General features: G+C 42.1%; 1 protein-coding gene across 2 annotated transcripts in view; it reads left to right on the top strand.

The window, feature by feature from the left end:
* The window catches only part of NOL8 (nucleolar protein 8), a 42349-nt gene extending 16357 nt beyond the window's left edge, over nt 1-25992 (top strand). Inside the window, exons 7-17 of one of the 2 annotated variants that reach the window (XM_036281567.1) lie at nt 1391-3226; nt 5975-6088; nt 6553-6672; nt 6952-7042; nt 10904-11042; nt 11703-11778; nt 16686-16956; nt 18201-18333; nt 18837-18907; nt 24235-24314; nt 24783-25992. In XM_036281567.1, coding sequence (XP_036137460.1) covers nt 1391-3226; nt 5975-6088; nt 6553-6672; nt 6952-7042; nt 10904-11042; nt 11703-11778; nt 16686-16956; nt 18201-18333; nt 18837-18907; nt 24235-24314; nt 24783-24833 — 2982 coding nt within the window. In that variant the 3' untranslated portion in view covers nt 24834-25992. Of the gene's footprint in view, nt 1-1390; nt 3227-5974; nt 6089-6552; nt 6673-6951; nt 7043-10903; nt 11043-11702; nt 11818-16685; nt 16957-18200; nt 18334-18836; nt 18908-24234; nt 24315-24782 lie in introns of those variants that run through there. The other variant, XM_036281566.1, reaches the window with a different exon arrangement.
* The last annotated feature ends 320 nt before the right edge of the window (nt 25993-26312 follow it).

The raw sequence follows: 26312 nt of genomic DNA, 5'->3' as shown, positions 1-26312 counted from the left end.
GTCAGGCCGTTAAGACTGAATTCCTAGTGTTACGAACTTCTGGGCAGAGGGTGTAACTTGTGTATCTTCAGCTCTCACAGTGTGAGTCAGTCAGGGAAGCAGAAGCAGGTCCAAGTGTTCCAAACAGGAGATAGAGTACATCCAATGTGTTTAAAAAGCGCTGGAGAGGCTAGAGGCTGAAATCAGTTTCCCAGAGGTTCCTAACTGCAGCAAACCACTACCACGCTGGGATTAGAGAAGCAGAAAGGCCTGTCCTTATGGCTACTGTGCTGCTGAGGCCTCTGGAACTCTCCTTACTGGTAGCACTGAAGTCGGAGAAATAGTGACTCCTTTCTTCCGCTTTACTCGGCTTCCCACGAATGACAGCCTCTATCAGCAAAGAGGAGGATATTGAAGGGAAGTGTGAAGCTGAGAGACCATGGACCTCATATATCTGGCATGTATTCAGTAGTTACTAAATGAACAAAGAGACTTTTCAGGGGTGATCATTTGAAGCAACTTATTATTGCCTGTTCTTATGTTTCAGGAAATCAGCAAATGCCAGCTGTCATCACAGTACATTGACATTAAGTAGATTCTTTCTCAATAATGTTAGCAATGAAACATGCCCTGGCAGTAATTATTAGCTATTAATAAAGACCTACAAATCGCCCTGCAGAGAGGGAGTAGATGTTAAATGGAGGTTATTAAGCTAGGAGAATCAGAGCTGGGACAGGCCAGTATTGAGAAGGCAGGAATGCCAAGAGAATTTGAGACCCAAGGACTGTGGTGTCTAGCTGTGCCCTTTGGGTGCCCCTCTATACTCTGCTCTACAGCATTAGCTCAGTGGATGGACTGCTCAGATTTATCTTATTTATTTATCTATTTATTATTTATTTTTGTACGTGCCCCTAGCGGAAACCGAACCCGGAACTCTCTGGTCCACAGGTCGACGCTCCAACCGCTGAGCCAAACCAGCCAGGGCAAGACTGCTCAGATTTATAGAAAACAATCTTTGGGCCTCTGCATCTAGAATATAATCTGAATTAGTTTGCTCTGATGGCTACATACAAGTATATATTCTGCCGATTAATGGTGATGGTGCTTTTTTATCACTCTGGATAGAATGCTTAATTCCAGAGAATCTAAGGTCACCTAGTGAAATCCTCATTTTGTGGGATAGGAAACAGAGGGTAAGATTAAACAGTATTGTGCAGTGAAGGCCTGGGGTGGGCGGGAGCTGGGAGGAGGGGCCAGAGGAGGGGGAAATGAGGGACATCAGTAATACCCTCAACAGTAAAAATAAAGGTAAAAAAAAAAAAAGATTTAACAGTGTTTCTTTTGCTTAATCAGATCAATGGGTTTTCCTAAAAACCTAGTGTCTTTCTTTTGTTCCTTGACCTTTGGAAACATTATAAAGTATGATCCATCAAAATACTGCCACAACTTAAAAAAAATAGGGGAGGATTTCACAAATGTCATTTCTATATCCAATCTCACTTGGGACTTGGAAGGAGGGAATGATTCTGAGAGTAAGAAACGCCAAGGAAAATTTTCTGACTTTTTCAGCCCTCCCAAGAAGATCGTAAAAGTGCAGAAGGATGAGAGTCCCACTATGGCTCTGGCTATGAGACCAGGACCTAGGAGGGTAATAACGGAGAATCCACAGTTAACACAGCAACAGACCTTGCAAGAAGTCTGTGGTGACCCCATTGCTCTTACATCCCCCTGTGCACCCAGTTCTGATGGTCAGAGACTTAAAGGTGTGCCTTTTCAGGCTTCTGGCTTTGAAAATACTGGGAACAAAAATAGCATGTCTAACAATTCTGATGATGAATTAAGGCTATCTGATGATGCTAACAATTCTGAGGATGAATTAAGGCTAATGATTGCAAGACAGGAAAACTTAGAGAGGACTCCATGGTCCTCAATCAGTGAATCTAACTCTGATCCCTTTGAAGTTGTAAGGGATGATTCCAAAGCAGATGTTCACAAACTTTGTTTAACAGGTTTAGGCATAAAATCGTGCCTTGACAGTGAAAATGATGTGGGAAATGATTGCATCGATGATTCAGGAGATGCTGATGATACTGCAATGAAAGAAAACGTCAGTAAGGTGAAGAAGAGCACAGAACTCTCACAAGTGGAGGAGTCCACATACAAGAAAACGTCTTTGAAAAACAGAAGAAACTATGAGCCTTCTGATCATTGTGTTAAGGTACAGAAGAATAAAAACAGTGTGGAGCTAGCCATCAGTGATGGAGCTGAGCGTCTTAGTAACAAATCTCTCTCCAACTCCAGTAGCAATGAAGATGCAGAATCAGCTGAGTCTGAGGAAGATGAGTACAACGCCATGATGAAAAACTGCCTTCGTGTGTCTCTTACTCTGGCTGATCTGGGACGGTTGGCTAGCAGTAACCTGAAGGCTCCAGAAGAAGATGCTGAGAGTGCTGGCTGGGAGACCACCTCCACGTGTGACAGAGCCTCCAAGAGCCACAGAGGTCGACAGTGTATTTGTCCTGAAGAGATCCTGGCTTCCCTTTTAGAAGAAGAGAACTCCCCTAGAGAACAGAAACCAGAGGAAAACAACTTAAAGCTAAAATTCCGGGCATTCAGGGGAGTAGGCTGCCTCTATGGAAAGGAATCAGTGGGAAAACCCTTGAAAGAGAATGTTGCCTATAGCAATATTAATAAAAACCAGAACTCCTTGAAACCTGAGGAGCCCACTAGCATGTCAGTGGAGAAGGGCTTCCCAGATGCAAATGGCTCATCAAGCAAACTGACTACTTACCAATGTGCAAAGAAAACCGATGACCCAAACCATATTCAGCTTCAACAGGGACAGTTTACTTTTAAGACCCAGAATCATAAAGTGGTGCCCCCTAGCAGTTCAGAAAACGGAAGTAGAAATTCTGTTTCTAGTCTGTTGACTGTAAAAGATAAGAAATCTGTAAGTCTTAGTGCACAGACCCCCAGGAAAGTCTTTACCACAAAGACAAGAGAAGGCTCTGAGAAGAGGCCGGATCTAACCAGCCACATGGTCCCGGAGAAATCACCAGAGGTCTCCCCCGGGACAAAGCCACAGGGGAGCAGAACTGACTTCCCACAGTCTCTTGGTAGGTCATCAGATGTCAGTGTCAGGGATAAGCGTGCCGAAGATAATCAGAAGCGTGTGTCAGCCTTAGAGGCCAGGCAGAGAGCAAAGGAAGTACAGAAGAAACTGGTTCACAGTGCCCTGGCAAATTTGGTGAGTATGTTTTCAGACTGTGGTTTAACAAGAACTCTAAAATTGCATGCTTTTTCTTCCTGTGAAGGTAGGTGTGCCCCATGAGAGGTCAGTATCTTAGCGCCCACTGGTTTCATGTTTTTTTGTCCTTAAGTTAGAAGCTTTTATCACCATGCATGTTTTTAGTATATCCCAGTGGAATGAGATTCAACTTTATGAAAACCATTTTTAATTTGTTTTTAATCTATTTTCCTTTTTCATGGTTTTCTTTAAAAACTACAACTGGTATAGTTATGTGTCCAAATTTACATATAAATCACAACGGCTGTTGGGTCCTATGAAGTTCTAGGCCTTCACTGTAAGGACTAGATTAATGGAATGAGGACAAGAATCATGACCCTGCCTCAGGTAGCTCTTGGCTCATAGTGTGGTGTGCAGAAGGTGGCAGTTGAGTTCCACAGGTCAAGAGAGAAGTATGCCCATGTGCCTGGGAGGCACCAGTTGCTTAGGAGGATGAGAGAAGAGGGTTTCCTCAGCCTGAATGGAGTCCAGTGAGAAGATCAGTATAAACTGGGCAGAGGTAAAAGGTGGGGAGGGAGAGGAAAGGCATTTCATGAAGCAATTCATACAATAGGGAAATGTGTGTGACTGAAATGTATAAAGTATGAGGTGGAAAGAAAGAAGACGAGAAAGAGAAGGGGTTGTGAAGAGGCTGCAGAGGTTGGACTTGATTGTAAGGCTGTGGAAATAGGGAAGAACATTAAGCAAAGGTATTCATTGTATTATATATATTAAAACAGGAGTTGGCAAACTGCAGCACACAGTCTGTGCAGGTACAGCTCCAAGAGAAAAATGGTTTTTACATTTTTAAAGCGTTTTTTGAAAAAGAATACAGGACCAAGGCTGCAAAACTGAACTTTTTCTCTGGCTCTTTAGAGAAAAGTTTGCCAAACTCAGTTTGGGAAAGATCGTTCAGGCCACGATGAACAATATCAGATGAGGGAAATCTAGAACCAGGGTCAGCCTTTGGGAGGTCATGAGCCAGAACCAAGGCAGTAGCAGTGAGAATACATTCATTCATCCATTCATTTATTCACTTATTTATGTTTTTATTGTTTTGGGTTTTTTTTTCCTCACCCAAGCACATTTTTCCAATTTTTGTTCAGATAAAGTAGGAGGGGGAGAGAAAGAGAGAAATATCGATATGAAAGGGACATATCGAGTGGCTGCTACTTGCATGACCAACCAGGGCCAGGGACAAACTGCAACCAAGGTACGTGCCCTTAGCAGGAACCGAACCCGGGTCTCTCTGGACCGCAGGCTGACACTCTAACTGCTGAGCCAAACCGGCCAGGGCTTTTTATTGGGTTTTTTTTGTTTGTTTTTTTTTTTTATCCTCACCCGAGGACATTTTTCCATTTTTTGTACAGACAGAGTGGGAGGGAGAGAGAGGAAGAGAGAGAGAGGGAAACATCGATGTGAAAGGGACACATCGAGTGGCTGCCACCCGCACGACCAACCAGGGCCGGGGACAAACTGCAACCGAGGTACATGCCCTTAGCGGGAACCGAACCCGGGTCTCTCCGGACCACAGGCGGACGCTCTAACCGCTGAGCCAAACAGGCCAGGGCTTTATTGGTTTTTTTTATTTTTAATTTTTCTTTTATTGATTTTAGAGAGGAAGGGAGGAAGAGAGAGATAGAAACATCGATGAGAGAGAACATCAATTGGCCGCTTCCTGCATGCCCCCCACTGGGGATTGAGCCCACAACATGTGCCTTGATCGGGAATCGAACCAGCAACGTCTTGGTGCATGGGTCGACATTCAACCACTGAGCCACACCAGCCAGGCAGTAAGAATACTTTTTTTTTTTTTTAATCCTCACCCGAGCATACTTTTCCATATTTTGTTCAGATAGATTGGGAGAGAGAAAGAGAAACATCAACGTGAAAGGGACACATCGAGTGGTCGCCACCCGCACGACCCAACCAGGGCCGGGGACAAACTGCAACAGGTACGCGCCCCCAGCGGGAAGCGAACCCTGGTCTCTCCGGACCGCAGGCCGACGCTCTAACTGCTGAGCAAATCGGCCAGGTCAGTAAGAATACATTTAAAAGATACCAAGGGCTTAGCCAGTGTGGCTCGGTAGTTGAGTGTTGCCCCATGTACCAAGAGGTCACCGGTTCCATTACTGGTGAGGGCACATGCTCATGTTGGTGGCTTGATCCCCAGTGGGAGTATGCAGAAGGCAGCCAACAATGGTTCTCTCTCACATCAAAGTTTCTATCTCTTTCTCTTTTTTTCTTACTCTCTCTAAAAATCAATAAAAATGTAATTTAAAAAAGAAGATGCCGCCCTGGCCGGTTTGGCTCATTGTTAGAGTGTCGGCCTGTGGTCCAAAGAGACCCAGGTTCGGTTCCTGCTAAGGGCACAAACCTCGGTTGCAGTTTTTCCCTGGCCCTGGTTGGGTCGTGTGGGTGGCAACCACTCTATGTGTCCCTTTCACGTCAATGTTTCTCTCTCTCTCTCCCTCCCACTTGATCTGAACAAAAAATGAAAAAAATGTCCTCAGGTGAGGATTAAAAAAAAAAAAAAGATACCAGGAAGGTCCAATTCATGGGACTTGGTGATCAACAGGATATATAAAGAGAAGTGTCTATCTTGGGAAAATAAGTGGACGATTGCATTCACTTGATGGGAAGTAAGCATGGCAGGGAATGGAGATGAGGGGCTGTCTTAAGATGTGATGCCTTTGATGACCACTCTAGGATGGTCCTCCAGAGGACAAGCGGATGCACATCATCTTTGGTTCTGACAGTGAAAGTGAGACAAAGGAGACGTCCACTTGGGAGCAAAGCCACCTGGCAGAGAAACCAGTAAAAGTAAGAGTTCGGGGTGTCTGTGTGGGCACTTCTGTCTCTGCAGACCCATTTGCCTACCAGGACCTGCACACAGCTGCAGGCTCAACTCTTCCGGGGCCACAGGATGCTAGGGCTCCCAGTCCACCCCACACAGACTGCAGGGACCTTGGAGATTTTCTCCCACACAAACCTCATCATCTACACAGTGACGTCGATACTAGTGAAATCCGTCGGAGTTGCTCTCACATCCAGAACAGCTGTCCTCCTTTCCCCGTGCTCTCACTTGACTGCACTGGGAGCCTCTGTGTGGCCTGAAAGGCCGAGTAGAGGTCACTGAGTCGGGAGTTTTCATTCTAACCACCATCCACTCTTTCCTGGGAAAGGCATCTGGGTTGTTGGTCCTTAAAGTGGAGGGGGCAGATTCCATGATGAAGAAAACACTGCCTCAGTTTTTAGTAAACATTTCTGTCTTCTCTGTGTAACAGGAGTTCTTGAGTCGAACATCTGGGAAGCTCTTTGACAGCAGCGATGAGGAGTCTGATGCCGAAGACAACAGCAGTCGGTTCAGAATTAAACCTCAATTTGAGGGTAGGGCTGGAAAGAAGGTTAGTAAAGACTGAAAATGATCATGCTTGCAGCTTGTCCTTATTTTTGGCATAGTCTGTAAGTCTAGGCAGATGCTGGAAGACTGTCCCACACTCCAGTGTTTAACTGTTTGTTTTGGAAGTAAATACTCCACGACTGTTCGACTGGCTCATGGGTGGTTGAAGTTATGCAAATGTTAACTGGAATTTCAGGATGCGGGAGGGCATTTGGGGGGTCTTCTTGAGAGGCTATTTCTTGGGACTATGGCTGTCAGTTGTATGTATGTGTTGTCTTTGCAGCTCATGGATTTGCAGTCTCACTTTGGCACTGATGACAGATTTCGCATGGATTCCCGATTTCTGGAAAGTGACAGTGAAGAAGAACAGGAAGGTAAAGGCCTCATTCTCCAAACAGTCCTGATGTCAGAGTCGGGACAGTCTGAGAGAAGTCATCTAGTCTAGCTCTTGCTTAACACATGGAGAAACTCTACATCCCAAAACCTTGGATTATGAAGCTTGTAATCCAGTGTTTAGCTTACTCAGTACTCCGTGAGTTCACTTGTACATGTTAACTTATTTAGAAAATTTAAATTGCTTAAAGCTACCAGAAAAGAGAGGAATAGATAGTGCCTACGAGAGGCACCGTCTTCCTCTGTCCCATCTCTGACAGAGAATAGGTGAGGTCCCTCTGGCAGTAGAATCGGAGGTCCACATGAAGCCATGAAAGACACTTAAGTCACAGTTGACTTTCTGAAAGAGAGTATTCATCTTCCCTGCTGTGTATGTGCAGGTTTTTACTTACTCATTTATTTTATCCTCACCCTAGGATATTTTTCCATTTATCTTCAGATAGATTGGGAGGGAGGATGAGGAAGAGAGAGAGAAATGTCGATGTGAGAGAGACACATCAACCTGTTGCCTCCTGTATGACCCCAACCAGGGCCAGGGCCCAAATCACAACCAAGGTACATGCCCTTGACCAGAATCGAACCCACAACTCATTGGTCCTCGGGCCAACACTCTAATTGCTAAGCCACACCAGCCAGGGCTGGGTGCAGATTTTTTAAAAAGTAATATACTGTTGATTGCCATTCTACTTGAATTCATCCTTATTTGGTTCTAACAGTAATGATGCTGTCTAAAGCATCCAAATTTACTGTTTTTTGCTTCCATTAGGTTTTATCATAGCAGTGGTTCTAAACTTTCTCTAGAAGACCTACGCTTGTCCTCCAGTGAGCTCTCTGCTTCTACAGTGTCAGAACATCTTTCTTACACCTCTGTTTCCTTCCTGAGTTCATCTCACCTGCACCTTAATCCCCCTCATACATCCCACCACCCTCTTTCTCACAGACTTCATCCTTCCCCCGTCTTCTAGATCCTTTCCTGTTCAACAGAGAAAGGCCTCGTAGGCCCAAAAAGCCATTCCTTCAACCCTGCCAATTTATTTATTTCTTTATTTCTTAATTTTCACCCGAGGGCATTTTTTGCATTTATCTTCAGATAGAGCGGGAGGGAGAGGGGGGATGAGAGAGAGAAACATTGACATGAGAGAGACACATCGACTGGTCGCCACCCATACAACCCCAACCGGTTTTGGGGACAAACTGCAACCAAGGTACATGCCCTTAGTGGGAATCGAACTCGGGACTCTGGTCTGCAGGCTGATGCTTTAACCACTGAGCCAAACCGGCCCGGGCACCCTGCCAGTTTTTGAGTTCCAACTCCCTTCTGTTTTTTAGTTCTAAACTTGAAAGAAATTGGTTTGATTATGTCATTTCTTTGAGCTGATTGTTATGTGTATTATGCATTTCCAGAAACCAGAGTTCAAAGATTGAATTCTCCAGGGCCCATACCTACTTATATTTCCGAGCATCTCACTCAAAATCCCATGTTGAAAATGGGAATGGACAGAACCTTGGAAATAGCCTACATTTAGAAGCCTCATATAGAGAGAGGTTACTTCCTTAACTCCTGCCACTTGGGCTGTCGCTTTACAGACAGACTAGAAGCTGCTGTGTGTTACCTCAGAAGCTACGTGTTCCGCATGCACCAAGTGCAGGGCATCTTCTCCAGCTTCGCACTGTCAGCCCACACGTCTGTCCCCTTCTTGAAGTGCTCTCTTCCCTTTGCTTTCCATCATACCATGACTTTGTTCTTCTCTTGGTTTCTACTTTCCCCTTTGCCTCCAGGTGTAGGCTCTTCCCAAGGTTCTGCAAGTTCCCGTTGCTTTAGCCTTCTCTCTCGAGTGATTTCCACATTTAGGTCACCTTTGAGTCTGACTGCTCTGCTGAGCCCCATTTATCCCTTTCTCGGTGCCCAGTGGATGTTTCTCACAGGTACTCCTGGGCCATGTTAACATTCATGTCCCAACTTGAGTCTCTTGGCTGCTCCAAACCCTTGTTTCTGCTGCTGGCTCTTCCATTCTGACTCAGACACAGAGCCTCTGTCCTTGTGTTTTCTTCCCCACTTTTGAGGCTCACTTTCTGTGAACTGCAAAGACCGTTTTGCAGGTAAGCAGCACTGCCAGCCTACAAACACCTTAAGCCCTTTTGTGTGCTACCTAGTGGTCGTTACTAGGTTAAAATTGAAATTGCCTCCCTGGCCAGTTTGGCTCAGCAGTTGGAGCGTTGGCCTGCGGTCCAGAGAGACCCGGGTTCATTTCCCGCTAAGGGCATGTACCTCGGTTGCAGTTTGTCCCCAGCCCTGGTTGGGTCGTGGGGGTGGCAACCACTCGATGTGTCCCTTTCACGTCGATGTTTCTCTCTCTCTCTCTCTCTCCCTCCCACTCTATCTGAACAAAGTATCAAAAAATGCAAAAAAAAAATGTCCTCGGGTGAGGACTGAAAAAAAAAATTGAAATTGCCATTTTCAAAGTAAAAAATTGTTGAATATTGCTAATTTCATGTGGTTCAACCTAATGCAGCATGAAACTCTTTTGTACTTTTTAAAATATACGTATTCATTTTGTTTTCCTATACCTGCCATGCCTATCACTTTGTCTGTCTTCCTTACACTCCACCTAGTTTATAAAGCATTTTTTTCATTCAGTGGAACATAATCTATATCTCCTTTGAACCCTTAGAAACTTTTGGGACATCTCTATAGAGACATTTTTCAAATCAGTTTTTTTTGTGTGTTTGTTTTAGTTTGTGTATCTTGGTTTATATCAAGGATGGGGAATGTCTGGCCCACAGGCTATATAAGGCCCTCGAAATCAATACCAGTTAACATCATGCACTTCACCAAATTAGCCTGACCAAATAGAGCAGGCTAAGTTTTAAGTTGATTAATTTTTTTTTTATCCTCACCTGAGGACATTTTTTTCCATTTTTTGTTCAGATAGGGTAGGAGGGAGAGACAGAGAGAGAAACATCGATGTGAAAGGGACACATCGAGTGGCTGCCACCCGCACGACCCAACCAGGGCTGGGGACAAACTGCAACTGAGGTACGTGCCCCTAGCAGGAACCGAACCCAGGTCTCTCTGGACCGCAGGCCGATGGTCTAACTGCTGAGCCAAACTGGCCAGGGCTAAGTTGATAATTTTTTATGGCCCACAAATGATGTTATAAATATCCAAATGTCCCTTTGCAGAAAAAAAGATTCCCCACCCCTGATTTGTATTCTGTGAAAAGTGGAAAGCATCTTTAAGGCTTAGACTTCTTTTGTGCTTCTATCTGTAATCCAAAGTAGCTGTTAAACTTTCTCCCCTGATATTTGTCTCTTGCTAGTAGTGGAGGATAACGGCTTACAGCCCTCCATGATGCCCTGTATGTAGGCCTCTGGCTCTCTTCCTGCAATATTTATTACTGCAGCAAAGAGTGAAGCAACAGTCTGCTAATATATTATCAGTCAGTACATTGCCATCTTTTACTTTTAAAATTTTATGTAATTTAGATTACATTTTTAGAATGTTAATAAACTCAGTCTGGAATACTTTTAGTTTTGTAATTAATATCTTTCTCTATACATTTGTCAGTCTTTACCGTAAAAACTGTTACATGTGCCAATGAAAACCATTAAATCCAGACTCAGTTTTTATAATTACACATAAAAACGAGACTTTGTGTTTGCTGCCCAATCAACATGTAAGCATTGTGTTGTTGAGAGTCTTGGGGACAGGGAGGTCAACAGAATGAGGTTTCACTTTTCTTCCAGTCTCAGTGTGTGCAGGTGACTGATGAGTGTTTGATGATTGAGACTTCTCCAGTTATATTTGCCAAGAGAGTACTAATTATCCTTTTCCTTCTAAGAGGTAGACGAAAAGAAAACGACTGAGAACGAAGAGCTTGCTGCAGAGAAGCTGAAAGCCCTGAACATCGTGCAGAGTATTTTGCACACCAACCTAAGCAATTCTACAAGCAAAGGATCCGTAGCTGCTAAAAAATTTAAGTATGGCTTATATCCTGTCCCATTACACATTCTTTTTCTTTGCCATAAATGCCTCCTTGAACTCCATTTAAAACTGGGCCATTTTGAACTTGCTAAGGCAAGTTTAAAAATATACCTACCATTGACCCAGTGATTCAATTTCGAGGCACTAATCTTAGCTTACTTATGTATTTCTGCCCTTAGATATCATAGCAGCATTGCTTGCATTATTGAAATAATTGGGCAGCAGTCTAAATGTTAACAAATGTAACTATTATGGAAATTTTTAAACATGTAATTTAGAGAAGCTAATGTAATGAAACCTCTGTTCTGCATCACCAACATGTGGCCAAGCTTTCTTTTCTGTACCTTGACTCACTTCCCCCGGCTTTCCCCACTGAAATAGTTTATGCACATCCCAATAGTATACCGTTTTATTTCTTTATGTTTTAGTATGTTTAAAATAATTTTCAATAGAAATTTTAACAAAAAGATCCAGGGAAATTCAAAACTAGATCATTTAAAATATTTCTAAATGATATTTTTTGTCTTTGATATTGTGTAGCTTTGTCTTGCTCAAAAATTGGAATGGCTTTGGTGTTGAATTATAATTTGCTATTCACTTTATCCATTAATGTTCTGATTTATCTCTTCCAACTTACCACTCCTTTTTTTACATAGGGACATCATACACTATGATCCAACAAGGCATGACCATGCCACTTACGAAAAAAAGAGAGATGATAAACCAAAAAAAAAGGTAAATAAAGCTCCTTCTTTCTTTTAGTAGCAGGATCATATGTATTAATCCCACTTCAGACAATAAAAAAAATAGATAGTAGTGGATATCCCATCCATTGGTTTCCACTGTGTTTAATTTAAGACTGGGGAGGAAAATGTTCTAGTGGAGTTATGAATGTGGTAGAGAGAGCCTTACCCAACAAAGGGATCTCATGTGAGGAAAGAATATTATGTGCACCAACTCTGGTACGGTGCCTCCTGCTTATATTAGTTTCTCCTAGCTGCTGTAACAGATTACCATAAACTTGGTAGTTAAAACCACAGAAATTGATTTCTCACAGTTCTGAAGGCTAGGAGTCTAAAATCAAGATTATTGGATGGCCTGCATTCCTTCTGGAGATTCAGGATAAAAATCCATTTCACATCTCTCTCTGTCTCAGCTCCAGGGGACTGCCAGCAATTCATGGTATTCCTTGGCTTGTGGCTCTGTTATTTAGGTCTTTGCCTCCATCCCATGGGTGCCTCTTCTTTTTTTTTTTTGTTCAGGTAGAGTGGGAGGGAGAGAGAGGAACAGAGAGAGAGAGAAACATCGATGTGAAGGGACACATCGAGTGGCTGCCACCCGCACGACCAACCAGGGCCGGGGACACACTGCAACCGAGGTACTTGCCCTTAGCGGGAACCGAACCCGGGTCTCTCAGGACCGCAGGCCGACGCTCTAACCTCTGAGCCAAGCCGGCCAGGGCTGGGTGCCTCTTCTCTGTGTGTGTATATTGCAGTCAGAATGTTGCCTAAGGCCTCAGTCTCTGAAATTCTGACTTCAGAACCTGTATGGTCTGCTTCCAAGATGGCTCGCTCCCATGGTTGTTGGCCAATTCCTGCACTGTTGGCCTCTCTACTAGACAGTTTATGTGCCCTCGTAACATGACAGCTGGCTTCCCAAGCAAGTGACCCAGGACAGAAGGAGGAAGCCATAGTGTATCTTAGGACCTAGTTTTAGGAGGCACACACTGACACATCAGCCTTACTTAGCTTTCTTGAACCAAGTCACTAAGTCAGCTGATACTTTCATGGGGAGTTGAACTGACACCTCTTGAAGGGAGAAGTGTTGAGGAATTTGTGGACATATTTTAAACCACAAAAATCCACCCTTTGGCCACAAATTGTTTACATTCCTACTATATGCAGAATATTTTTACCCCCTCCCTAGACTCCCCAGAAGTGTCAGCTCTTTACATTATTAGTTCAAAACCCAGGATGTTGTCATCCAAATAAGATCTAAGTGCAGGTGAGGCTTATCTATTGTTCTTCGAGTACAACACCTTGAGTGCAGCCTTTTTGATTAGAAGACCTGTGAACATGTGGTGTTAGGACAAACACAGACTAACCAGTCTAATGTAACCAGTACTACTACTCAACAGAGAAAACAGGAGGCTCCGAGTCACTGGTCCATAGGAGCTGTGAAACCTAGACAGGCAAATGTTGCAAGATCTTTTATTAGAATAATTCTCCATAGTTCTTGACTCTGCCTTCTGAATCATCTTTTTTTTTTTTTAAGTATAGTTACTGATTTTACAGAGAGAGGAAAAGAGCCATCGATTGATGTTCCACATATTTATGTGTTCATTGGTTGGTTTTCATATGTGCCCTTGACCGGAAATCGAACCTCCAACTCTTTGTTCCTCAGGCCGACGCTCTAAATGCTGAGCCAAACTAGCCAGGGCTGGGTTATCTTTTTTTTTCATGAATGGTAGCTTGTGTTTGCAGCTGAGTAATTGTCTCAGCCCGCATTGTGATTATAGAAATATGGGAGTCTAAAAGCCTCTTGTTTATACTTACCAGTTCAAGCTGGGGGTATTTCTGTTAATATAAGTCTCTTAAAATATGTGAGTCTCCTGTGAATATTCTTGGGCTCATTCCGTTAGACAAAAGGCCACACCAGATATCATTTTGAGATCAGCCTTTTTTATTGGGGTCTTCTGCTGAGAGACATCATCTTTAAACTCCGTACAAGCCTTACTGTTTGAACAATTGGAGTTTCTGAGCAATGTGTACTGTTTTAACAAAAGAATTTGTTTTATATGTAGAATGGAGAATACAGAGATTTCTGCTTAGGGTCAGACGGTCTGCTGCAGTGACTCCACTCTGCCTTTGTAGCAAATGAGGGAGCCTGTGTTTCAGTAAAACTATGAGTAGGACACTGACGTTTGTGTTACATATAATTGGTGAATGTCACAAACTCATCTTTTACTTTTTTTCCTAACCATTTTAAACTATAAAAAATATTCTTAACTTGTACATACATAAATAGGCAGCAACCTGGATTTAGCCTGTGTGCCATAGTTTGCCAACATCTGCTTTATATTATGTTTTTCTGAAAGTCTTAGATTTGATCTTTGCTTAGAAGCTATTTATTAAATTTCGTGTCATTTGTCTCCTGGAGATTAGGAGTCTTCCAAACCATGAGATCCTGGCTCCTTATAAATTTTTTTTCTCCTTTAGTGTCACTATCTCTGCTCACATTTTGTGTTAAGCATCAAGAAGAAACCAGAAAATGCCTTCATCACCTTCCTAGACATCTCCTTATCTAGAACACCTTGTTCATTAGGTGCATTTTGTACTTCCCACATTAATAATGGTGAGAGTGTTGCTAAACTCTCTGTCCCTACATAGCGAGGATCCCCTTTCCTCCACTTTCTCAACAGCATTCACCTCACTTCCCTGCACACCCTTACTACAGCCTCTCCACTGGCCAGGCAGTTTCCACTAACAGTCTTCTGAGGCCTCTGCAGGATTTTGCTAACACCTTTACTAACCTACCAATTTTTGCCCATTGCTTAGGCTCTGAAACCACTCCTTCATTTTAGGTTCATATTACAGCAGCACTCCACTTTTAGGTCCCCCAAATCTGTATCAATTATGTACTGCTATCTAAAAATTGCCCCAAAACCCAACAGTTTGAAATCTCAAACATTTATTAGGTTTCAGTTTCTCTGGGTCATGAATTTGGGAGTGCTTCACCAGATCCTTCTGGCTCAGGAGGTTGCAGTCAAGTTGTTGCTGGGGCTGTAGTATCTGAAGGCTTGAGATCTGTGTGCAAGATGGAGCAGGCACATGGCCATTGGCAGGAAGCCTAAGTTCCTGGCATCTGGGCTCTCCCCTTGGCTATTTGAGTTCCCTCACAAAATGGTAGCTGCTTTCCCCAAATCCACTGATCCAGAAAAGAGAAAGAGCAAGGAGAAAACCAAAATACATTCTATGACCCTAGTGTTAGTAGTCACACACTATCACATCTGCCTTATTCTATTGGTTAAAAAGGTCAAGGAATGGGGGAATTCATCCAACCACTTAGAGAAAGGTGTATCAAAAAAATCTTTGGGCCCTGGCCGGTTTGGCTCAGCAGTTAGAGCATCAGCCTGCGGTCCGGAGAGACCCGGGTTCGGTTCCTGCTAAGGGCATGTACCTTGGTTGCAGTTTGTCCCCGGCCCTGGTTGGTTGTGCGGGTGGCAGCCACTCGATGTGTCCCTTTCATGTCGATGTTTCTCTCTCTCTCTCCCCCTCCCACTCTATTTTTACAAAAAATGGGAAAATGTCCTCGGGTGAGGAAAAAAGAAAAAAAAATCTTTGGGCCCGGCCTGTGTGGCTTAGTGGTTGAGTGTCGACCCCACATACTAGGAGATAACTGGTTCGATTTCCAGTCAGGGCACATGCCCAGGTTGTGGGCCCGATCCCCAGTGGGGTGCATGTAGGAGGCGGCCAATTGATGTTCTCTCTCATTAATCTTTCTATTTCTCTCCCCCTCTCCCTTCCTTTCCTCTAATAATCAATAAAGAAAAAATATTTTTTAAAAATATCTTTGGAACACTTTAAAACCACTACATCATAGCTCAGTGATAATCACTTGGAACTATCTAAAGCAGCAGTTCTCAACCTATGGGTCGCAACCCCTTTGGGGGTCAAACGACCCTTTCACAGGGGTCGCCTAAGACATAACAGTAGCAAAATTATAGTTATGAAGTGGCAATGAAAATAATTTTATGGTTGGGGGTCACCACAACATGAGGAAGTGTATTAAAGGGTCACAGCATTAGGAAGGTTGAGAACCACTGATCTAAAGGATGACATTTCTTTATAGTTTGCTTTCATAGGAGGCATAGCTGATTTAAATTCTAGCTAGGTTGGAAATATTAAAAATCTCTCACTGTAAGATAGTCTTCACCAATAAGACAGTCATTTAGGACATCTTGTTCCCTTACTATTTTAGTAATACAGTTAGAATTTTGGCCTGACATTACTCCTCATATGCGGAGTCAGCTCTAATAGGAAAAAGGATTTTAATCTTTTATTAGCTAAAAACTTAATAATGGAAACTGCCGTGCAACTTTTTATTTAAGATTGAAGAGAAAAGCATATTCCTAAATATAGAGCAGGTTTATGATAATACACAAATTTCATTCCCAAAACAAATACGACTTAACATATTTATAATTCATTTCTGAAACAGAATTATAACTAAATTATTTTATGCCAGTTTTGTAAAACTAACAGAATTGTAGAACTAGGAAAAGTCTTAGAGTCACTTGATTTAACATGTTCATTTTGCACATATGGAAACTGAGGTGCATTGTGTAAGTGAGTTTTCTTACTCAAGCAAATATCTTATGTGTAATTTCTGAATTGTAGATCAGGGGATAAGAGATAGAACATGAATCATTTTAAATGCTTGGAGCTGTTAGAGATATTTTTGTGTTTGAAAAGTTTATTGGTCAAGGTTCTGCTTTTATGAGTAGAGTTTTATATATGTGGATCCTGCTGGTTTCAAAGAGTGGAATTAAAGTTATCCATGTTATTTTACTTTTTTGATTTTTGGAAATTGTCCAAAAATGGACTATTTAATTGTGGTACATATGTCTATGTCAATGTAGTAAAGCAAAGCGAAAGAAGAAAAAAGAGGAATCTGAGAAGCTACCCATGGTGTCTAAAGAAATGTATTATAACATCGCTATGGATTTAAAAGAAATATTCCAAACTACAAAAGATACCACTGAAAAGAAAGATGTGCCCTGGAATGTGGACTGTGATGAAGAGAAAGCCAAGGAAGCCCTTGACTCTGCAGCTCCAGTGATGGGTGCTGAGCAGCCCAGCGGGTTCACGTTTTCCTTTTTTGATTCAGACACTAAAGATATAAAAGAAGGTACTTTTTTTTTTTTTACTAGTTCATTCTAGGCATTTTAAACTTAATTAACTGAGTCTACATTAAATGTAATGATTTAACATTAGTTGAAGAAAGGACTCTTTCTTGCACCTAAAACAATATGTGGTTCAGTGTCACATAACCACACAGCAGATCATCGTTTCTGCTTTAAGGGAGCAAACTTCTATCGTATGAAGGGAAGCTAGAGAATAACGTGCAGCTTACCTTCTGTGGAGTAGAGAAAAATGGTCATACATTTAAATAGCTTCATATCTTAAATGCATTTGGAGAAGCCGTGACATATGGAAAGCCAGTACTGTAGGGTAGGGGAAAGGAAGAAACAGGTAACCTTGGCTTTATGCAAGTGTGCTGTCTCATTCCTATGCCAGTTGTTTCCAACTTTATCCTTGAAGATTTGCCAGAACCTAGAGAAAAATACCAATACCAGTATTTGCATTCCACTTCAGGAGGTTTTCCTCTGAAGGCCAACATGGTACAAAAGTTAAAAACACATGTTCCTTAGGGGCTCCTCTTCACCTAGCGTTCAGAACAGATGTGCAGCTTTTCTGCACTGCATTATGAAAAGCAGGTGCAGAACACGTGCACTCCTGATTAGTGTATTCTACGTCAGCAGTCGCAGCTAAAATGGCCTCCACGTGCTTAGCTGTTCAGTGGTGTTCCTCTAGCAGGAGGAACAATGTAATATTTTTTCAAATTTCGTTCTAGATAAGACATAATAGCACATGTGTCCTGCGTATCTCATTCTAATTTTGAGAGCCAAGTGTGAGAAATTGGATTGACACCTCAGCGACCTGGGAGACGTGCTTTAAGGACTGGGGAAGTTTTGGGGTCCTGAGGTGACTCTCCACATCTTATATCAGTAGCTTTTTCAGCAGTTCTAGAACGAGATTTTGGAAGTTGAAAATGTAAACATGTACCTTTGTTCATTTATGAATGAATGAGCAGGAGGGAAACCTGGTTTCACTATATCGGGTTCTATTTAAGGCTTCTCATGCTAGCTCAGGTGCCACACTTATTCTGTTGTGGTTTTTTTTCCCAACTATGTTGCCCAGTTATAAACTTAGTTTTCATATCTTTTTATAATATTGTATAGTATTTTAAATTACTGACTAAGATTTTGTAAATGTAGAGATTTTTGCTAACATGGTGAAAGTAATCAAGTGAGTATGTTCAGAAATACTTGGTTGTTAGTTATAATCCTGTCATCTTCTATTGTCATGAAGATACAGGGACCTATAGAGTTGAGACGGTGAAACCTGGTAAGACTGCCTGGCAGGGAGCCCCTCATTTCCAAGACAGCAGTTCAGAAGAAGAAGATGTTATGGAACAAACAGATGATAGAAATCCCAGCCCTGGGTAAGCAAATTGTTTTTGTACAGGTAGACTTCGTAATTTGTGAAACCAAGTTAGACATGCATCAGAATATTCTAAAAGATTCTTGATACTTGAATAGCACTAGGTGGGAGATATGATGTGCACAGGGAAGAGAGCCTGACACTGAAGTCCCTGGTCTGGAAAAAGGATGCTGCCCCTGGCTGGCTGCCACTCTGTGGGAAACATTGGTAAACAGTTTGGCAAAGGTAGGGTGAAAGTTTGAGCAGCCAGTGTGGGGAAGATAGAGCTTGGACTTGAACAAGTCTTCATTACCAAAGCTTCTGGTGAAAGAGAGAATGTTGAATAGAAAGAGCATGAGGTTACTTTAACACAGCAAAATAAATAAAACACAAAGCAAATATAGTTAAGGAATAGTTCATTTATATTTTCAATGTAAATATTTCTTCTTAAATATAGAGATTAATCTCTCTCTCTCTCTCTTTCTCTCTCTCACCCTTCGTCTCCCCCCCCTTCCCTCCCTCCAGAGAAGTATCATTACCTGAGAAAGAGACCACTAGATTTTTCTTTTTCTCCAAGAATGATGAAAGACTTCTTGGTAAGTTCATTTTTTTGTGAAATAGTATAGAACTGGTAATAATACACCTCTCACCACTGCACATTCTGATAAAATAACATGTATCCAAGTAAGAACTGTTTGGCATAAATCCTGACCCTTTGCAGTGTCGTGTGGGTTAGCACCCTCTGTTGGACTGAAGCATGTGGACTTAAAGCTCTGGAGGGCTGCGAGCTCCCCTTTACCACCTCCCTCCCTCAGTAATTGTCAACAAGAGTTTGTTTTTTATCTGGGACTTGTATAGGTGGTAGACAGAACACTCCTAAGTTTTTAGCACCCTAAAAGTTCATGTGAAAACCCTGAGGATGTTGGTGACTCCTCATTTCTTAAAGCCTAGCACAAACATAAACCATAATAGCCCTGGCCAGTTTGGCTCAGTGCTTAGAGTGAAAGAGTCGCCAGTTTGATTCCTGGTCAAGGGTAAGTACCTCAGTTGTGGGTTTAATCCCCGGCTCCAGTCAGGTAGTGCATCAATGTTCCCTCGTTCCCTCTCTCTCTCCCTCCCACTCTAAAATCAAGGAAAAAATATCCTCGGGTGAGGATTAAAAAAATAATAGTTACTAATAATAAATGGTATATAAACAATAAAATCCCTATAATTCAAAATTTTCATTTTGTAAAAATACCAAAATATTTAAAAAAATAGAATAGCCCAGCCCTGGCCGGTTTGGCTCAGTGGTTAGAGCGTCGGCCTGCGGTCCTGAGAGACCCGGGTTCGGTTCCCGCTAAGGGCGCGTACCTCGGTTGCAGTTTGTCCCCGGCCCTGGTCGGTTGTGCGGGTGGCAGCCACTCGATGTGTCCCTTTCACGTCGATATTTCTCTCTCTCTCTCTCTCTCTGTTCCTCTCTCTCTCCCTCCCTCTCTACCTGAACAAAAAAAATGGAAAAATGTCCTCGGGTGAGGATAAAAAAAAAAAAAAAAAAAAATAGCCCAGCCAGTGTGGCTGAGTGGATTGAGCATCGTACCATTGACTGAAAGGTCCCAGTTCGATTACTGGTCAGGGCACATGCCTGGGTTGCAGGCTCAGTCCCCAGTAGGGGGCATGCACGAGGCAGCCGATCGATGTTTCTCACTTCAATGTTTCTCTCTCCCTACCTCTCTCTAAAAAAATCAATAAAAACATTTTTTAAAAAGTAGAATAACTCCTTCCAGGTGCAGAAGGAAGTCTGTGCCCAGAGGTTCAGAGCACCTCTGGGGTTATAGTCTCTGCCCTGAGGGGAGCCCCAGATCATACCTATTCATTCAGGTCCAGACGGCTACATAGATAATTGTAGTCCTCGCAGCCTCTCACAACCACATTAGAAATACAACAGAACTATAGAATAGGCATCATTCAAAGCCACCTGAAATTTAGCTGAATAGAAGTCCTACCACTAAGGATACAAAAAAGCTACATCATGGCTAGTGAGAGAGGTGCAGACACAGGATGGGCTGCTCCCACACCCACTCATGGTGGATAAAAATTGAGAGGAATATCTCAGTTGAGGAGGTCCCCCCTGAGACAACAGACTCTTCAGCCCAGGGTTCCAGTGCTGGGAAGAGAAGTCCCCATAACTACAGGCTGTAAAAGCCAGCAAGGATTGAGGCTGAGGGCGATGGAGGGTTGCTAGAATCCCAGTCAGTTTCTCTTAAAGGACTCACACACAGACTTAATCATATTCCCTCTGAGCTTCTCTTCTGGGGCAACAGAATGAAAGGCACGGGGACATATGGGGAGGAACTGAACTGTCTGGCATCAGGGCAAGAGCTGGAGGGGCAGCTTTCTCCCAGAAAGAAGTGTTGACAGAGGTCATTGTTTCTTTCCTGAACCCTCCCTGCCCCCCAAAGGCTAGTGCTGTATCTGAATCTCCATCAAGCTGCCTGTCACTGTTTGCCTGCCCCACTATTCCCTGAAATCCCACCCAACACAACTTGCAGGCCTACCCAAACTACTTCCAGTGGCTTTTTCATACCAATGGTTTATTTGGATCATGCTTCCAACTTTCCTCACATCTCTCAAGCAGCATCTGGCCTCAGCATGCCATGGACCTCTAATGAAGTAGCCCCAGGCCTGGCACTAGCAGCAGCCGGCCTTGATTTGCAGCTTCGCAACACCTGGGCACCTCTAAGCCAAGAACAAATATTGATTTGTAGTTCATGCCAAGTGGCCCCAGGCAGGACACAGGCCGCAGCTAACCTTGCCCTGCACCTTCTGGGAGGCCCCAGAGCCAGCACACCCAGTGGACACCTTCAGACCACATCGAACACTGCTTCACCAACTCCATAAGCAACATACTCCAGGGGTTGACTCAATGGCCCTGCTGAAGTAAGTCTTGCTCCATGGGGTGGGCTCCTGCACAGTTTATCCCCCACAATGGTTACAGTCATTCCATGCAGCTGATTGGCCGGGAATACATCCCTCCCATTGACCTGCCAACAGTAATCAAGGCTCAGCTATAACAGGAAAATATACACAGCCCACATGGGGAGCATGCCTGGAGTGCCCATTAGTGAATGGGGATAATGTACTGCTGGACCCTACAGGACACTACATTAGGTCACTCTAACAAGGCCAGGAGACATAGCAGCTCTACCTAAACATAGGAACAAACACAGGGCTGGCAAAATGAGACAAAGAAACATGTTCCAAATGAAAGAACAGCATAAAACTCCAGAAAAGAACTGAAAAAATGGAGATGAGCAATTTATCAGATGCAGAGTTCAAAACACTGCTTATAAGGATGCTCAAGGAACTTAGGGGAAGAGGAGATGAACTTAAACCTCACCTGCATGTAAAAGGACATAGCAACCATAAAAAGGAACCAGTCAGAGATGAAGGGTATAGTGACTGAAGTGAAGAATAATTTACAGGGAAATAACAGTAGATAGATGGAGCCAAGAAACAAAACAGCAATTTGGAGTATAAGGAAGCAAAAAACCACCCAATCAGAACAGCAAAAAGAAAAAGTTTTTTTTTTTAATGAGGATAGTATAGAGCCTCTGGGACAACTTCAAGCATACCAACATTTGCTTCTTGGAGATGCCAAAAGGAAAAGAGAACGCACAAGAAATTGAAAACCTATTTGAAAAATAATGATAAAAAACTTCCCTAACCTGCCCTGGCTGGTTTGGCTCAGTGGATAGAGCATTGGCCCACAACCAATGAGTCGCAGGTTCAATTCTGGCTAAGGGCACATACCTCAGTTGTGGTTTGTCCCTGGCCCTGGTCAGGGTCATGCAGGAGGCAACCTCTCACATAGATATTTCTCTCTCCCTCTCTCTTCCTCCTTCCCACTCTATCTGAAGATAAACAGAAAAATATCCTGGGGTAAGGATTTTTTAACAAAGTCCAGAAATCGACCCAAGACATTATGCTCAATATTTAACAAAGAATGCAACAGCATACAATAGATTAAAAATAGTCTGTTAGGTAAATGGTATTGGGAAAATTGGACAGGTACATGCAAAAAAATTAAACTAGACCACCAACTTACACTATAAACACAAATAAACTCAAAATGGATAAAAGATTTAAATTTGAGATGCAAAAATCATAAATATCCTAGAAGAAAACAGGCAGTAAAATCTCAGACATTTCACATAGCAGAATTATTTGCTGGAATATCTCCTAGAGCAAATGAAACAAAGGATAAAATAAATGGGACTACGAACGAGCTTCTGCACAGCAACAAAAAACCATCCTCAAAATGCAAAGGCAACCCCCCTGTATGGGAGAACATGTCTGTTAATAATACATCTAATAAGGGGTTAATTTCCAAAATATGTATAGAACTCAAACAGCTCAACCAAAGGAAATGCAATTAAATAATGGGCAAAGGACCTGAATAGACATATCTCCAAAGAGGACATATGGATGGCCAAGAGACATAAGAAAAAATGCTCAGAGAGATGCCAATGAAAATTACAATGAGGTATCACCTCACACCTGCTAGAATGGCTACCATCAACAAACAACAAATCCTGGCAGGGATGTGGAGAAAAGCGGACTCGAGTACACTGTTGATGGGAATACAGACTGGTGCAGCCCTTCTGAGAAACAGTATGGAGTTTCCTCAGAAAATTAAAAGTGGAACTGCCATTTGACCCAGTGATCTCACTATTGGGAATATATCCTAAGAATCCCACAACACCAATCAGAAAGAATACATGCACCCATATGTTCATAGCAGCGCTATTTACAATAGCTAAGAACTGGAAACATCCCAAGTGCCCATCAGTAGATGAGTGGATAAAATAGCTGTGGTACGTTTACACAATGGAATACTATGTATCTGTAAAAAAAAAAAAAAAGGATTTCTTACCTTTTGAGATGGACCTGGAGAATATTATGTTAAGTGAAATAAGCCAGTCAAAGATAGACAAACATCATATGATCTCATTTATATGTGGAATCTAATGAACAAAATAAACTGACGAACAAAATAGGTCCAGAGACATGGACACATGGAACAGACAAGGATCTCAGAGGGAAGGAGGTAGATAGGAAGAGATTAACGAGGGAATTTGTGTCATGTATATGTAACCCATGGACACGGATAAGAGTATGGTGAAGGTCTGGGGTGGGGCAGGAGCCGGGTTGAGGTGGATAATGGGGGGGTACCTATAATACTCTTCAACAGTTAAAAAATAAGAAAAGGACCTACAGCTAATATTACCCAGCAAAACTATCATTTGGAATTGAAGGACAGAAAAAGAGCATTCCAGACAAGGAAAAAGCTAAAGTTCATCACCACCAAACCAGTATTACATGAAATGTTAAAGGGACTTCTTTAAAAAGAAGAAAAGTAAAAAATGTCAATACATACCTATCAACAATTAATTGAATCTATAAAAGCAAAATAAAACAACCAAGCAGAACAGAAACACACTGATAGATACAGAGAACATTGTGATGATGCCAGATGGGACGGGGATTTGGGCAATGGGTAAAAAAGGTGAAGGGATTAAGAAGTACAGATTGGTTGTTACAGAATAGTCACTGGGATATAAAGTACAGCATAGGGAATATAGTCAATAATATTCCAATAACTATGGTGTCAAATGAGTACGAGATGTATCAGGATAATCACTTACTAAGTTACATAATGTCTAGTCACTGGGATATACACCTGAAACTAATATAATGTATGTCAACTGTAATTGAAAAATTAAAAAATGACTTAAAAACAACCAAATAAAATATAACTGATATAAATTGAGGGGTGTGGGGGTCTTAACTTGAATTAAAGACCTCGCTAACGCCAGCACTAGAACATTAATTGTTTTTGGTATTAATTTTTTGCCTCATCTTTTTTATCTTCCCGGGGTAGGTTCTGACTTATTCTGGAAAGGAGCAGGAGGTAATATTAGTAGGAATTTCTGGGAGAACAGAACAAACAACCTGCGTATGGTGAGTAACTGTATCTTCATGTTGTCTGTATAAATAGATATGATGTATTCTTTGTGTTAATGTATGTCTTGTTTAAGGATACGGGAATAAGGTATGAAATTTTGGACAGAAAGGATGACAACTGAGAACATGATTTAAACACTCAATTATAATGTTGGAGGGAACTTTGTGGTTGTTCAATCCAACACACACATGGTACAGGTGAAGAGACTGAAGACTGGCTGAATCGAGTGACTGGTCTGAGTTTCAGCCATGCTCATTAAGTAACAACAAATCATGAGACTTCTGAAAGACTGAGTTAGAGTTTCCATTGTAAACACACCACCAAAAATTTAAATATTCCCTGTTCATTTCAGGTGAGCACTTCCACAATGGTTTCCACAACCCGGACACTGAATAACCCTAAATTTTACTTCATAGTTACTGAACTCTTGAAAATAATTTACATTTTATTTTATCTTTTTCTAGGATTGTCGGAAAAAACATAAAGATGCCAAGAGGAGAGTGAAACCAAAATAAAAAGTGTCATTAGTTTCGATACTGATTGTGAACATGGCTCACCCATCAAAATTGGATGAAGTAGAAAATAATTTAGCTGACAAGAATTCAGAGTGAAGGAATATTCAAAATCTGGTTAATGGATATCATTCTGATTGCTGTTGCTGTTTTTCTGTGCATTTCCCCTATTTCTCCCTGAGTACTTCCAAAAAAATTAACCTGAACTTTTTTTTTCAATGAAGCACAAGATAGTCCCTCAAAAAAAAACAAAACTTTTTGTATATAATCTTTGCCCTGTATCCTCAGTAACTAATGGGCATCTTCTGATGCAAGTTTTATGTGGAGCCCTTTAAAATACATGTCAGAGCACTTGTTTTCCAAGTTAGTTTTTGCGTGAAGTATAGGCTACTTGAAAGAACTCATTTATGATTGTACCAAATATACCTTACTCCCATTTCGTGTTTTTTAAGAGGCTGAATGCAAAAGGATACATAACCCACTTTCTGTTCCACTTTCTGTTGATGTATATTACATTGATAGGTTCTTATCTACAGCTGCATAGCAAGTCATTTCCTCAATAATCATTTATTTTGCTTACAAATACCAAATTTGGTCAGGACTCATTGGGGATTGCTTGTCTGTTCTCCATATAGTGTCACTGTTGTGGCTGTGCAGGAACTAGTGAACCCATTTCTAAGATGGCCCACTCAACTCTGTGCCTGTCCATGGGTCTCCTCACAGCATGGCAACTAAGTTTTAGGATCAGGAAGCAAATGCTGGAAGCCTCTTAAGGCGTACCTAGCTCAGAAATTGGCTCAGAGTCATTTCCACAATAACGCACCTAGACTCAGTGGGAGGGGACATAGACCCTCACCTCTCAGTGGCAGGAGTTCCAGTTTGTGACCATGTTTAAATCTCACACCCTACGTTTCTCCAAAGCAAAAGTGATACCAAGTAACATTGCCTATCCCCACTTCCTGCTTCCAACAATTTAATGTTTCCACCAAGTTAATCTCCATATTTTATTTCTACCTAACATGTTTCTACTATGATTTCTTGGTTTATCAGTTTTAGACATTATCTATTGACTTCCTACTCTGAAAAATCAGGATTTAGCCCTAGCCAGCATGGCTCTGTTGGTTGAAAGTCATCTAGTGCACTGAAAGTCATCAGTTTAAATCCTGGTCAGGGCACATGCCCTGGTTGTGGGCCCAAGCCCTGGTTGGGGTGCATGCAGAAGGCAGCTGACTGATGTTTCTCTCTCTCTCCCTCTCCCTCTTTCTAAAATGAAGTTTTGTTTTTTTTTAATAAAAAAAAACCTTTTAATGCGGATTTAACTCAAAGTAGTATATTTTGACCACATTTAACTTTTTCCTAGAATCTTTTCACTTGCTCAACTTTTTCTATATTTAGCCTTCCCTTATTTCCTAACAGTACCATAAAGTATTTCTCACTCTAATTTTTAAATAAGCAGACCTGTCCTCCTCACCCTTTTTCCCT

This window comes from Molossus molossus, unplaced genomic scaffold (assembly GCF_014108415.1).
Source record: "Molossus molossus isolate mMolMol1 unplaced genomic scaffold, mMolMol1.p scaffold_m16_p_39, whole genome shotgun sequence".
Lineage (NCBI taxonomy): Eukaryota > Metazoa > Chordata > Mammalia > Chiroptera > Molossidae > Molossus > Molossus molossus.
Note: the sequence above shows the minus strand (reverse complement) of the source record. Positions and strands in the feature narration are given on the sequence as shown.